Genomic DNA, 13,798 nt, shown 5'->3' on the forward strand with positions numbered 1-13,798 from the left:
TTTGAATTGTGCTATCCAATACAGCATCTGTTAGCCACAAAATTAATTAAAATTAACTAAAATTTAAAATTCAGTTCCTAAATCTCAGTAGACAGATTTCAAGTGCTCTCTATAGCCTTTGTAGCTTGGGACTGCCATATTAGTACAGATATAGATCATATCTACCATCACAGAAAATTCCATTGATCGGCATTGGATAGAAAGTCCATAGAGTATTCAGGAGGTATTGATTCCCAAAGAATTCTCCAAAATTTTTCTGAGGTTCTTGTGTTTCTCACAAATGCAAAGGATACAATGAATGATCACCTAGAGTTTCTGAAAATAAGACACTAAGTTAGGTCCTGCTGGCTAAGAGAGTACAATGCAGTTTTTCTAGGTGACTAAGTCCCCAAAGAGGACAGTTTTTTTTTATTATTAAATATATTTTATTGTCAAATTGGGTTCCATACAACACCCAGTGCTCATCCCAACAGGTGCCCTCAAAGAGGACAGTTTTATTTTTTTTTTAATTTTTTGTTAACGTTTTTATTTATTTTTGAGACAGAGAGAGACAGAGCATGAACAGGAGAGAGGCAGAGACAGAGGGAGACACAGAATCGGAAGCAGGCTCCAGGCTCTGAGCCATCAGCCCAGAGCCCGATGCGGGGCTCGAACTCACGGACTGTGAGATCGTGACCTGAGCTGAAGTCGGACGCTTAACCGACTGAGCCACCCAGGCGCCCCAAAGAGGACAGTTTTAAAACAGTAGATTAACAGAAAGAGATAAGATAGTCTTTTAATTATCTTCATTTAATCATTTATTCATTCAGTAAATAGTTACTGAGCACTAACTCTGGGCCTAACACTCCGATAGACCCTAAACACAAGATAGAAGTGACCAGAGAGTATACTGTGAAGGAGAACATGGGAGGGGTTCTTATTTTAGATATGATAGACATAGAATGACTCTCTGAGGAAAGTAAAACTTGAAAAATATGAATATCTAGCATTGACAGAAAAAAAACAAAACAAAGAAACAACAGGGAAACAAATTTCAAACAGAGGGAACAAGAGTACACAGGCCCCCAAAGGAGAAGGAGCATAATGTACTGTGTAGTCCAAGAGCTGAGAGAAGGCCAATGTGCCTGGAATGAAGAGAGGAGAAAGAGGTAGTAGGAGATAAGACTGGACACTGACACATCATGTGAGCACCATAATTATTATAGGAGTTTCTATTTGGAAAACAAAAGAATGTGATATGGTTAAGTGAGGCACTGTGGGAACCCCACAATTGGTATTCTCTAGGAGTAGGTAGATTGTGACAGTATTAACATGTGTATCATCAGCTTGTTAAAAATGGAATGAAGAGGGTATATTCTTTAATTTGGAAGACAATGATAAATTTAAGGTGTGCGATCACCAGTGACAATAAAAGCATAATTTAGCATTTATAAAATGCTTCATAGTTTATGAAACCTTTTCCAACATATAATTAATACATTTAATATTCACACAAGCCTTTTGGGGTTAAGTGGGGCATGTATTGCCCTATCAGTTCAACAGATGGAAAATAGGTTACATGATTTGTGCAGGATCACACATAGCTAATATATAATGGAGCCAGAACCAGAGCCAGCTCTTTAAGTCTTGTACTCTTTACTGTACAAACTACACTTCTTTCTTTCTCACATCCTAACATATTGGAGGAGGAGATTAGATTTCCAAATGACCTTAGAAAATGAAAAGTGTCTTGAAAGTTAAAAACTGAAAATCACTAGGGTAAAATACAAGCCAGGATAATTAAGAGGAAAAAAAATAGCAAACTTAAATACAGGATCATCAGTGACTTGTGCATGTGACAGAAAAATGATTTCAATTGAACATGCTATCATTTTGTGATAACAACAGAAAACACATTGCCAGAATTCAAAGAAGCAGTATAATCTGTGGAGCATGGAATCTTGGTTAAGGGTATAATTTCTGGAGTCAGGCTTTGTAGGTGCTAGCCCTGGTTGTACCACTTAGAATATTTATGACCTTAAGAAGCTTCTTAACTTCCCCATGACTCAATTTCTTCACCTACAAAATGAGGATATAGTAATAATACCTACTGCCATAGAAGTTAAGATTTAATGAGCACTTTAGAGCTACATACATGGCTCATAACTAAATTGTATGAGCTTTCTTCTACTCTTCCCCCTTTTTCCTTTTTCTCCTCCCTTATTAGATACTGTAATTGAATTCCCAATACTCAAAACTCTTGAGGTCCTTTCTAGAGATTTTGGGGCAACCGCAGGATATGAGTTTTGGAGAGTATTAAAGATGGTTATTAGAGGAAAGAAATGAACATTTATTAAGTACTTAGCACTTGTTAAATATGGCATTAAGCTCTTTCACTTACCTTCTTTCATCCTCACAACAATTATTTTCAACTTTTTATTTTGAAATAATTCTAGAAATAATTATAGACTTAGAAAATTTGCAAAACTAGTACACTCAGCTTTCCCTAATGTAACATCTTACACAGGTGAAGGTATATTGATCAAAACCAGAAAATTGGGGCGCCTGGGTGGCGCAGTCGGTTAAGCGTCCGACTTCAGCCAGGTCACGATCTCGCGGTCCGTGAGTTCCAGCCCCGCGTCGGGCTCTGGGCTGATGGCTCGGAGCCTGGAGCCTGTTTCTAATTCTGTGTCTCCCTCTCTCTCTGCCCCTCCCCCGTTCATGCTCTGTCTCTCTCTGTCCCAAAAATAAATAAAAAAAAAACGTTGAAAAAAAAAAAACCAGAAAATTAACATTAGTGTGATACTGGTAACTGAACTACAGTCCTTATTCTGATTTCACCAGTTTCTTCTTAATTTCTTTTCTCTGTTCAAGAATCTAATCCAGGAAAACAAATTGCATTTGTCATGTCTCCTTTGTCTCTTCCTATCTGTGACAGTTTCTCATTCTTTTCTTGTTCATGATCTTGATCCTTTTGAAGAATACTTGTCAATCATTTTATAGAATATCCCTCAATTTGAGTTTCTCTGATATTTTCTGTTAATTAAGATGAGGGTATGCAATTTTGCCAGAAATACCACAGAGGTGATTTGCCCTTCTCAGTGCATCATTATCAGGAATATGTGATGTCCCCTTGTCTTACTTATTTGTCTTACTTATTGTTGGTGACATTAACTTTCGTCACTGGGTTAAGGTGGTATTTGTCAGTTTATTTTTTGTAAAGTTACTATTTTATCACTGTATTTAATAAACATCTTGATGATATTTGGGGACTGTACAAAAATCTTGTTTCACCTACTAATGAAAATTTGTAATAAGTATCTTAGGGGAAATACTTTGAGACTATGCACATATCCTGATTCTCTTCAAATTTTTGCCCACTAATTCTAAGCATATTTCTTTCTTTTTTAAAATGTTTATTTATTTATTTTGAGAGAGAAAGAGCAAAGGAGAGACAGAGAGAGAAGGAGAGAGAGAGAATCCCAAGCACTCTGCATGGTATCAGCACAGATATCAGAACTCGAACCCACAAACTGCAAGATGAGCTGGAACCAGGAATTGGACACTTAACTGTCTGAGCCACCCAGGCACCCCACTTCCCAACATCTTTTAGCATAAATATTTTCTTAGTTTTATAGATGAGGAAGTGCAGCCTCACAGAGGTTTATTTACCTACTCAAAGTACACAGATCTAGGTGTGTCACACTCTCAAGTCCTTGTAATTTCATAATTCTGTTAAGATGCTAGCGCAAGTATAAAAGAGAAGAATCTATGGGGAGGTGGGGGTGGCTGCAGAACTAGGAATATATAACTTTGAGAAAACAAAATTGAGGTTTTAAGAAAAGTTTCCATCCTAGATTGGGCTCAACTATGGAAGCCAAAGCAGTGGCTCTTCGAGGCACAGTAAGAAATTTAGATCTGGTATTACTGACAGTGATTCCAGAGTGACAGAAGGATTTTGTATGAACCGTGGACATGGATACAATTAGAATAAAGTTTAACCATTCTGTAAAGATTTGTGTTTTATATATGGGAAATTTATTTCAATCTTGAATTGCCAGTTTTATAAAATTTAATTTGAGACATAAGAAAGGTTTCTTTGATTAAGTTACTCAAACTCCCATAAAATATATATATCTTCCCATTGGCCAGAAGACAACTGTGAAATCTCATTCTTAATTTATTCCTTATACCACATTGAAGAAAGACCTCTATTTAAAAAACATCTACTACATACATCGGATTCTGATGATGATTGATTGATTGAATGTGGCTCTGGGCTTTGCCCCTTTATCTTTATTAAATATGAACTGTACCCAATCAAGCAAAAATCCGACAGTAGTAAAACTTAAGTGTGCTAAGGAGATTGGGAAAATATATGTCAGTCATTTTAATTAATGTATACATTTATTTGAGAGAGTGAAAATGTCATTATGTGGCTTTTGTTTTTCTTTTTTTTAGTCCTTTCAGCTGTTACTAGTCATTTCTGATAGTCTTTCCCTAAAACTGAGGGAATTCCTTTTCTCAGATATCAGAGTTCAGGCTTAGTTTTGTTCTAAAATAAGCAACCCAAAGTGAAACAGTCAGCATGTTTGAAAGGTCAGCAGCATTGTCTTACCATACGTGGCTGTTCTTTTCAAAGACAGCAGTCGTCCGGAATCGTCATGTTAGGTGCAGGAGAAGCTTGGATTCATGTATTATCTGGAATTTCTTAAGTATGTAGTGAACAAACAACATAGAATATTTCACTAAAGATTTTCATACCTTTAAAAATGTCATAGTTGCTGATGTTCTTTGTAACCATTATGACTTGTCTACCTTGATTACCTAAATTTTTCTGTCCTGTATATTCTAATTCACTTCCTTGATACCACTCATATATTTCTCCTCTAGTATGTGTTTCTCTCTCCATAACTGTTTGAAACTACACACAAGAGAGTACCAAAAAGGCCAAACCATGCATGGTTTAGAGGGCCACTGAATTTAGACATGGATTTTTTAATTATTTTAAAATTGCTGAAAACATGATTCTAAGAATCCTACTGATAATAGCTCAAGAGTTAGATTTCAAGTCAAAACAGTTAAGATGTAAAACTTCATGGCCTATGTGATGTGAAAAATAGCATCAGTTTTCTAGAATTAATTTGTTATTTTTTTAACTTTATCTTCTTTAAATAAAATTAAGTCTATAGGAAATAGCATCTCTTTCATTTTTCTTTGAAAATGTTGGCATTTTAGCAACATTATTTCCAGAGTCAGCATAATTCTGTAAACCTCTAAAATAATTCAATATTCCTTTTTTATTTTTTACAAATCTCTCTTTAATTTGAAATTTGAATATTGGCTATTTGCTGCTATTAAGAAATTATTAATTTAAAAAAATATACTAGTATGTGGTTATGTTTAAATCATTACCTCTCAGGGATACATAATAAAACATTTATGGATAACATTGTTTTGTGTCTGGGATTTGCTTGAGAATAATATGAAAGGCAAGTGGGTAAAACTATAGATAAAAATTATCACAAATTTAAAATTGTTGGGGCCACCTGGGTGGCTAGGTTGTTTAAGGGGCTGACTCTTGATTTCAGCTCAGGTCATGATCTCACAGTTTGTAGAATTGGGCCTAGCATCAGCTTGGGATTCTCTCTCTCCCTGTCTCTCTGCCCCTCCCCTGCTCATGGTCACGCTCTTTCTTTCTTTCAAAATAAATGAATAAACTTTTTAAAAAAATAAATAAAATGTTTTCAACTTGATGGTAGGTTCCTTGGAGGTTATTGTACTATTCTATTTACTTTTGTATGTAGTTAAAATTCTTATAGTAGGGGTACATATCTCTCCTATTTTGAGCATGAGAAGCTAAATCCTTAAACTACTAGTAAGTTTTGCTTTATTGTACTGGTTATGAGAACTTTTTCCTCTTCTCTATTAATAGACTGAAGACATTAAAGAAATAGCCAAAAAGACACAAGCTCTGCCAAAGGTGAATCCGAAGAGGCAGCGAATCGTGATTTTCACCCAAGGAAGAGAGGATACTATAATGGCTACAGGTACATGTGGAAATTGTATGAGAAACCCAGTATTATGAAGATTAATTGTAACAAAATTCTATATTCTTGATATTATAATTTATTTGAAAATAGCATACTTTCTTTTCTGTTTTTTTACCACCTTCATGCATTTCACTGACCCCATCCCCACCCCTGCCTTTGGCAAACACCTATCTGTTCTCTGTATTTATGAGTTCAGTTTTGGGGTTTTTTTATTTTTTGTTTGTTTCTTTGTTTTAGATTCCACATACAAGTGAGGTAATACAGTATTTTCTTTCTTTCTCTGAGTGATTTCGCTTTGTATAATGCCCTCAAGGTTCATTCATATTGTTTAAATGGCAGGATTTTCTTCTTTTTTTTTATGGCTGACTGATATTCCATTGTGTCTGTGTCCATTGGATACTTAGCTATTGTCTTAGCTATTATAAATAATGCTGCAATGAACATGGGGGCATAGATTTCTTTTTGAGTTAGTGTTTTTGTTTCTTTTGGATAAATACCCAGAAATGGAATTGCAGATCATATGGTAGTTCTATTTTTAATTTTTTGAGGAACGTTCATACTGTTTTTCTATGGCGACTGCACCAATTTACAGTCCCACCAACAGTACATAAGTGTTTCTTTTTCTCCGTGTCCTCACCAACATTTATTTCTTATCTTTTTGATAATAGGCATCCTAATAGGATGAGGTGATATCTCATTGTGGTTTTGATTTGCATTTCCCTGATGATTGCTGATGTTGAGCATCTTTTTGTGTACCTGTTGGCCATCAATAATAATGATCTAGTTTCATTCTTTTGCATGTGGCTGTACAATTTTCCCAGCACCATCCATTGAAGACTGTCCCTTGCCCATTGTATATTTTTTACTTTTTTGTCATAAATTAATTAATCATTTAGGGATGGGTTTATTTCTGGACTCTCTGTTATGTTCCATTGATACATGTGTCTGTCTGTTTTTATGTAAGTACCATACTGATTTGATTACTAGATCTAATATAGTTTGAAATCAGGAAGTGTGATGCCTCCAGCCTTGTTCTTCTTTCTCAAGATTGCTTTGACTATATAGGGTCTTTTGTATTTCTTTTGATGGTTAGTTGGTTGGGGTTCTTTTTTACTATTTTTACCCTCCCCTCCCCCCGCCCAGACTCTTTTTGTGGTTCTGTATAAATTTTAAGGTTGTTTGTTCTATTTCTGTGAAAATGTACCTTTTGTAGTGTTTTTATTTTAATTTATTTTAAGTTTACTTATTTATTTTGAGAGAGAGAGAAAGCAGGAGAGGGGCAGAGAAAGAGAGGGAGAGAGAGAATCTCAAGCAGGCTCTACACCATCAGCATGGAGCACATGCGGGGCTTGAACTCACAAACTGTAATATCATGACCTGAGCCGAAGTTGGACACTTAACCTACTGAGCCACCCAGATGCCTCTGTTCTTATTTTAATAAGTAAACCTACCTTCTATCTCAGTAGAAAAGATTTCATTTTCAAGAAGGTAATTTATTAAAATTCAGTTGAGTAAATCCACTTTGATTTAGTTTATTTACTTTAATATTTTGGGAATATTGTCAGTCTAATAATGTCTTTCCTAAAAAAAAAGTTTTACTTAGTAAATTCCTGTGCTTGCTTAAATGAATTTATCCAATTATGAACAAATAAAATCCACAGATAAGTTACTTCCTCAGTTTTAAACTTCAAGAAGAAAACCTCACTTATCTTACAGATATAGGAGTTTCATCTAGTAAACAAATATTTTATTGGTTAAAATGATTAATATCATCAGTGTGATGAAAACTATTAAAGCCAAATATAAACCTGTTAATTCTGTGTGAACCAGTAAGATTAAAACTTGTCAGTTAACTAATAATTATTATAAACAGTAGCAATTATTACCTTTGTGTTTTTTCAATATACTGCTAAACAGAAATTCAAGATATAAGCCTTAAACATCTAACTAGGAAATAAAATTAATACACATAAAAATATAAATACAAAGAAGTAAAATTACACTTATTCATTATTGGTACAGACTATATGGGTTGTATTGACTCAGAAAGGAGACTGATCAATAAAGCCAAAAGAAAGATGTTATAGTGAATTTTTCTTGAATTTAATATTTAAGCCTGAAAAGGGTCAAAAAAAGAAATGAGTGTCAATTTTGGGTAAGAAGGGGCCTTAGAATTAATTCATTCCAACTTTCTTACTTTAGAATTGTCAAAAACAAGATTCAAACGCTTACTTAAAAAATATTTATTTCAGGGGTGCCTGGGTGGCTTAGTCAGTTGAGCATCCAACTCTGATCTCGGCTCAGGTCATGATCTCACAGTTCATGAGTTCAAGACCCACGTGGAGGTTTGTGCTGACAGCACGGAGCCTGCTTGGGATTCTGTCTCACTCTCTCTGCTCCTCCCCTGTTCACACATGCTCTTTCTCTAAAATAAATAAATAAACAAACAAACAAACTTAAAAAATATATTTATTTCAAAATAATCCAGTGAGTGACAAATAGTGGAGTTATAAATGAAATGGTGATGGGTATATGTGGGGTGGTCATTATGTTATATAACTTCCACTTGTGTATATATTTACAATTTTTCCGTGATTAAAAGTATAAAAAACAGAAAGACAGAAAAATAAAAACTAATTTTCAATCAAGATCAAAGATACTAAGTAATTTTCCTAAGATACATTGATATCCTTGCTAAGCCTTGAATTCTAGGAAGGATTTAAAGCAAGGAGAGCAATCTAGTCATATGAGTGAAGAGGACCATATGAGCAAAGGCATCAGGTACCATATAATCTTTAATTGTTGTGACAGAAAAAGCCACGCTGTTAATTTGTGCAAGAGAGAAAAGAAATAAATCATGAAAAGATACCCCTGCATTGATAATAACCATCTGGATTGTCTTCATGTAGTAGGTGGCCTGTTCCTGTCTTAGCAATGAACACTGCTTGGAAAAGTGAAAAACATGGAGACTTCTTATCTTACAGGACTGTAGTACTGCCTTCAGATTCATAAAATGCTACTTGGTTGCTCTTTCTGGAGATATTTATTTTAAGGCTTTATATATTCTAGATATACATAGTGTACAAGTGTCTTCCTCATTGTGAATTTATACAATTTCCCCAAAACTGAAATCTTTAAAATTAGTCCCCCCTTCCTGTGACTCAATTTCTTTGTCAACTCATTTTGTTCTTTATGAAATCTATTAAACCATTCTTAGGAATACTTACTGGCAAGAATTTATTTGAGGAAAGACATTGGCTAATCTTTACTCTTCATACTATATGAAAATGAACTTAAATTAGAGGATGCACTATATCTGCAATGCATGATAAATACAAGATGGATAGAGAATCTGTTCAGCGGTGTCAGCTACAAAAGCAAACATGATAAATGTTAATGCAGTTTTGAGCCCTGGGATAAGCTATTCAGTGCACAAGCATAGCTGAATCTCTTTGCTATGTTGTTATTCATGGCAGCCAAATAAATGTCAATAATAAAAGAGAATTAAAGATTTTCATTTCCCAGAGGCAATCCTCTAATACGGCTTGATCTTTCATTTCATTTGTAATTCGTTCTCATGTCAGGATGCAATCATTCGCCAGGCTCTGGGTGTCATGTTAAGTCATTTAATAATGATTAAGAACATAAAAATGCTTGGCCTGTGGGGCAATTCACAGAAGAGATGCCAATTTGTTATTGTTTTTCCTCCTTTGCTCTTGAATATGGATCAGCTTTTTCCCACCTCCTAGCATTAAAATACTAATGGAGAATGGGGAGGGAAAGTATCCCTTAATTTACCATAAGTGACATTCCAGAATGGCACAAGGCAGTGCTAACACACTTATTAAAACACTAATTAGGAATCATTGTTCCTTAAACCTCACAATGTGGAGTATTTTTAAATGATCACTGCTAAGTTTGTGTCATTTAGCAATTATGTAACAAAGTCAGTTTTCTTGGTATTTAATTCTAGAGACGTTTTCTCCTTTTGAGATATATATGGTGTCTATAAGCCACTTCTGTTATTTTATACATGTAGTTCTTTGAATTCCTCTTTGCTAAATTGTCTGTGAATCTAAAGTCTTTAACATCCTGTTTGGTCACCTCTATTTCAGTTGAGTCTCCATTTTGTATATCCATCTGCCGAGAAGTTTTGTCACATATCAACCATTGTATCATTGCTTGCAGGCTAATTGAGTTCCAACCTTTTTTGGGGGAGTGCTGGGGTGGGGGTGGCAGGGAGCACTGGAAAGTAATAAGAGTAAGAAGCCAGGAATGACAGGCAGAAAAGAAAATATGATTCTATACACTTTGAACCTTTTAATAAATGTTGAATGAACCTGTTAGGTAGCACAAAAGTCAGGTCAAGGAAGTCATTCCTGTGTCTATAAACTGTAGAAAAACTAAGACTATAGATTTTTATTTCCTACTGGACAGCAATTACTAACGAGATCTTCATATATCAATACCTTATTATATTAACAATTGTAGTAAAAATAAATATTTTATATACATGCATATATACAGAATACATACACATATACAGACATATATTTCTCCAGGTTTCTGTACTACATATATCACTAAAAATTGGAAAAAGCAATAGGATTTTTATTCTAAATTGAAAATAATGCATTTCACACTTTTGCTCTTATGTGACACAATGAAATAGGTCCACTCCAGAATAAATTGTAGACTTTTCTGAATACTTTCAGAATTCTTTCTGGTCTGTTTGAATTTTGATTTTTGCCAAATGGAAGAAAATAGATTAGGTCAAAAGTTTCATGTGGAAGACAGGGGCTGCCATGTCAGAATGACCTGGTGGGCTTTTGATAAATATAGCCCTGCCTTCATAGAAGTATGTTCACTTCAACTTGATACATCCGTATGAAGAGTAGTAGAATATACATCCTTGAGAAGATGTATGAGAATGGGGTTTGTAGAGTGTGAGGGAAGTGGAGTATAGGGTTGTGTATTGTTGTAAAGATCCTTTAGGTAATACAGCAATGCTGTCTGTCCTTCATCTCTCACTTTGAAACCTTTGGATTAGGTGATTTGATAATGTTGCCCAAGTTTATGATTTTGTAGGATGATAGAAACAGAACCTTTTAGTAGCTAAACATCTAGTATTTGAATAAGTCAAGCCTTGGTGAATGCTTCTTTCTCTTGATAATTCACAAAGTGTCATGTACTCATCTACTATTACTAGCAATCTACATATATTATTTTAAATAGCCAAATTCATTTGATTAGTTTATAATTTAAGGTAGTCTCATCATAGTGCCCTTTGTCATTTCCTTATAAGTAAGTGAGGTTACTGAAGCTGCTTGTCTTCATGTTCCTGAGACCTTAAAGAAGCTTGTCACCCCATTTGCTAGTTAAGTTTTCATGTTCTTTAAAAATACTCAGTGCTATACATTATAAGAAAAGGTCAATGTGTTTTACAATTCTTGTAGACATAAAGTACAGAAAGTGTGCAATAGAAAATGCAGACTCTAAAGAAAACAACTTTAGCAGCTGGAAGGATAATAATGTCAGCACATCATCACAACTCCTACTCCTACAAAATATTGTCATAAATCATTTTGGAAATGTTATCTATACTACAGCCAAACCAGTTTTAAATGATGATCTTGTTGGCATACATTGCTGATGTTGTGAATAGAACAAATTAAGTGGCATTCTTTCAGAGTGTCTATATGTGATATTCATGAAAAAAAAAGTTCTTTATTTTTAAGAATATCCTTTTTTGAGCATTATATTACTTTTTGACAACATAAGATGCTCTAGTTTCTTGTATTTTCCCTGGTTCCGTCCTGGAATCAACTACTTTTTCAAGTATCCCTCTTTCCTTTAATTAGCAAATGATATTTAGAAACCCAGATCTGGATGCAAGATATGCTCATTGCTAATTGAGAATCATTGCTTTGGGACCCTTTTAGCAAACAGATTGGCAATATATGTATGTGTATTAACTCATGCATACATATCCTTCTATATTTATTTCTATATTTATCTACTTAAATTACATGGTTTGAACCTGCTGGTAACTTTGATTCCAGTCTAACAACAGAATTCATTCTAGCCTTCACCCTTTCATTCCTTTTAACTTCCTCTGACATTGGAAGTTCTGGCTCTCATTATCCAAAATATATTTACTTATTGTTCCATCCTAAAGTACTTTCAAATTACCCATACCCTTGTGAGAAAAGAACATATTTACTTCCTAAAGTGTTTGTTTACAGTTCTTTTTATCTGTAGCCCTCTACAGTCTAGTCAAAATACTGTTATCTAAAGTCACTTTGGGTTAGTTCTTTTATTCCATCTACTTCAATGTGGTTACATTACTTATTTGTAATACAATTAGGTTTATTTCTAAGAGTTTGTATTCCACCTTGGTTTCCTTTCATATCTAGGCTGGTTTTTTTAATAAGTACAATTCATTCCTCATGGTGTCAAGGTTCTGTGTGCTTTGACAAATGCATACGATCATGCAACCACTTCTATGGTTATAATACAGAAGAGTTCCATTTTTCACTTCTAGTTTTCTAAAATGGTGTTACCAATTTATATGCCCACCACCAGTATATAGAATGGCTTTTATTTTTCTGTATTTTCATCAGTATATTCTACTGTCCATTTTTTATTTTAGCCATTCTGGTGAGTGTGCTCTAGTTTCTCATTGTGTTTTTTATTGGAATTTCCTTAATTTAGTGAGGTGGGGCACCTCTTCGTTTGCTTATTAGTATTTAGATATCTTCTTTTGTAAAGTTGCTATTGGAGTCTTTCGCCCACATTAGATTGTCTTATTGATTTATAATTCCTTTTGCAGTCTGCATACAAGTCTTTTGTTAGATAAATGTATTGTAAATATATTCTCCCACTTTGTGACTTGCCTTTTTATTCTCTTCATGGTATCTTTTGATAAGTAAAGCTCTTAATTTTAATTTAGTCCAGTTAATAATGTTTTCCCCTTATGGGTAGTATTTTTCATATTCTTTTAAAGAAAATCTTTGTGTATCCCTAGCTCATTTTTATTTGTTACTCTTTATTTGTCACAGTCTGTCTAGAATTAGAATTAATTTTTATATATGATATGGGTTAGAGGAAAAATTCATGTCTTTTGCCTATATGAATAACCAGTTGGCCCACCATCATTTATTAAAAGAAACATCCTTTCCCTTACTGCAATAAATTAACACCTTTGTCACATTTCATATTACCTGATATCTGTGAGTCTTCTTCTAGACTATTCTATTCCATTGTTTTCTTTATCCTTGTAACCAGTTTACACTCTCTTGATTACTTATAATTAGTCTTTTTATTTCATAATGTCAGAATTCCAACTTTGTTCTTCAAGCTTGTCCTGGTGTTTCTTGACCCTTTGCATTTCCACACAAATTTTAGAATCAAATTGTTAACCCCCTGAAATTTTTAATTCTTACTAGAATTTTTTTGAATTGAATTATATATTGGATCCAGAAATCAATTTGGAAAGAATTAACATATTTACAATATTGTGTTTTCTAATCCATAAGAGTATCTGTCTCTATTAATTTAGGTGGTCTTTAATTTTTCTCAAACTGTTAGTTTTTTCAGTGTAATGGTCTCACATATATAACTTTTATAAGATACCTAGATTTTATAAGATTCCTATTATTTGTTTTTTGTATTTTTTTTAAGTAAGCTCTACACTCAACATGGGGCTTGAACTCACAACCCCAAGATCAAGAGTCACATGCTCTCCTGACTGAGCCAGCCTGGCA

General features: G+C 34.0%; 1 protein-coding gene across 8 annotated transcripts in view; it reads left to right on the plus strand.

The window, feature by feature from the left end:
* Nucleotides 1-13,798, plus strand: part of ADK (adenosine kinase) — a 517,703-nt gene that overhangs the window by 412,344 nt on the left and 91,561 nt on the right. For all 8 annotated transcript variants that reach the window (XM_042909145.1, XM_042909147.1, XM_042909148.1 and 5 more), the window contains one exon: nucleotides 5,915-6,029. In XM_042909145.1, the coding sequence (XP_042765079.1) occupies nucleotides 5,915-6,029 (115 nt within the window). The remainder of the gene's footprint in view (nucleotides 1-5,914; nucleotides 6,030-13,798) is intronic.

The sequence above is a fragment of the Panthera leo genome, chromosome D2, assembly GCF_018350215.1.
Source record: "Panthera leo isolate Ple1 chromosome D2, P.leo_Ple1_pat1.1, whole genome shotgun sequence".
Taxonomy (NCBI): domain Eukaryota; kingdom Metazoa; phylum Chordata; class Mammalia; order Carnivora; family Felidae; genus Panthera; species Panthera leo.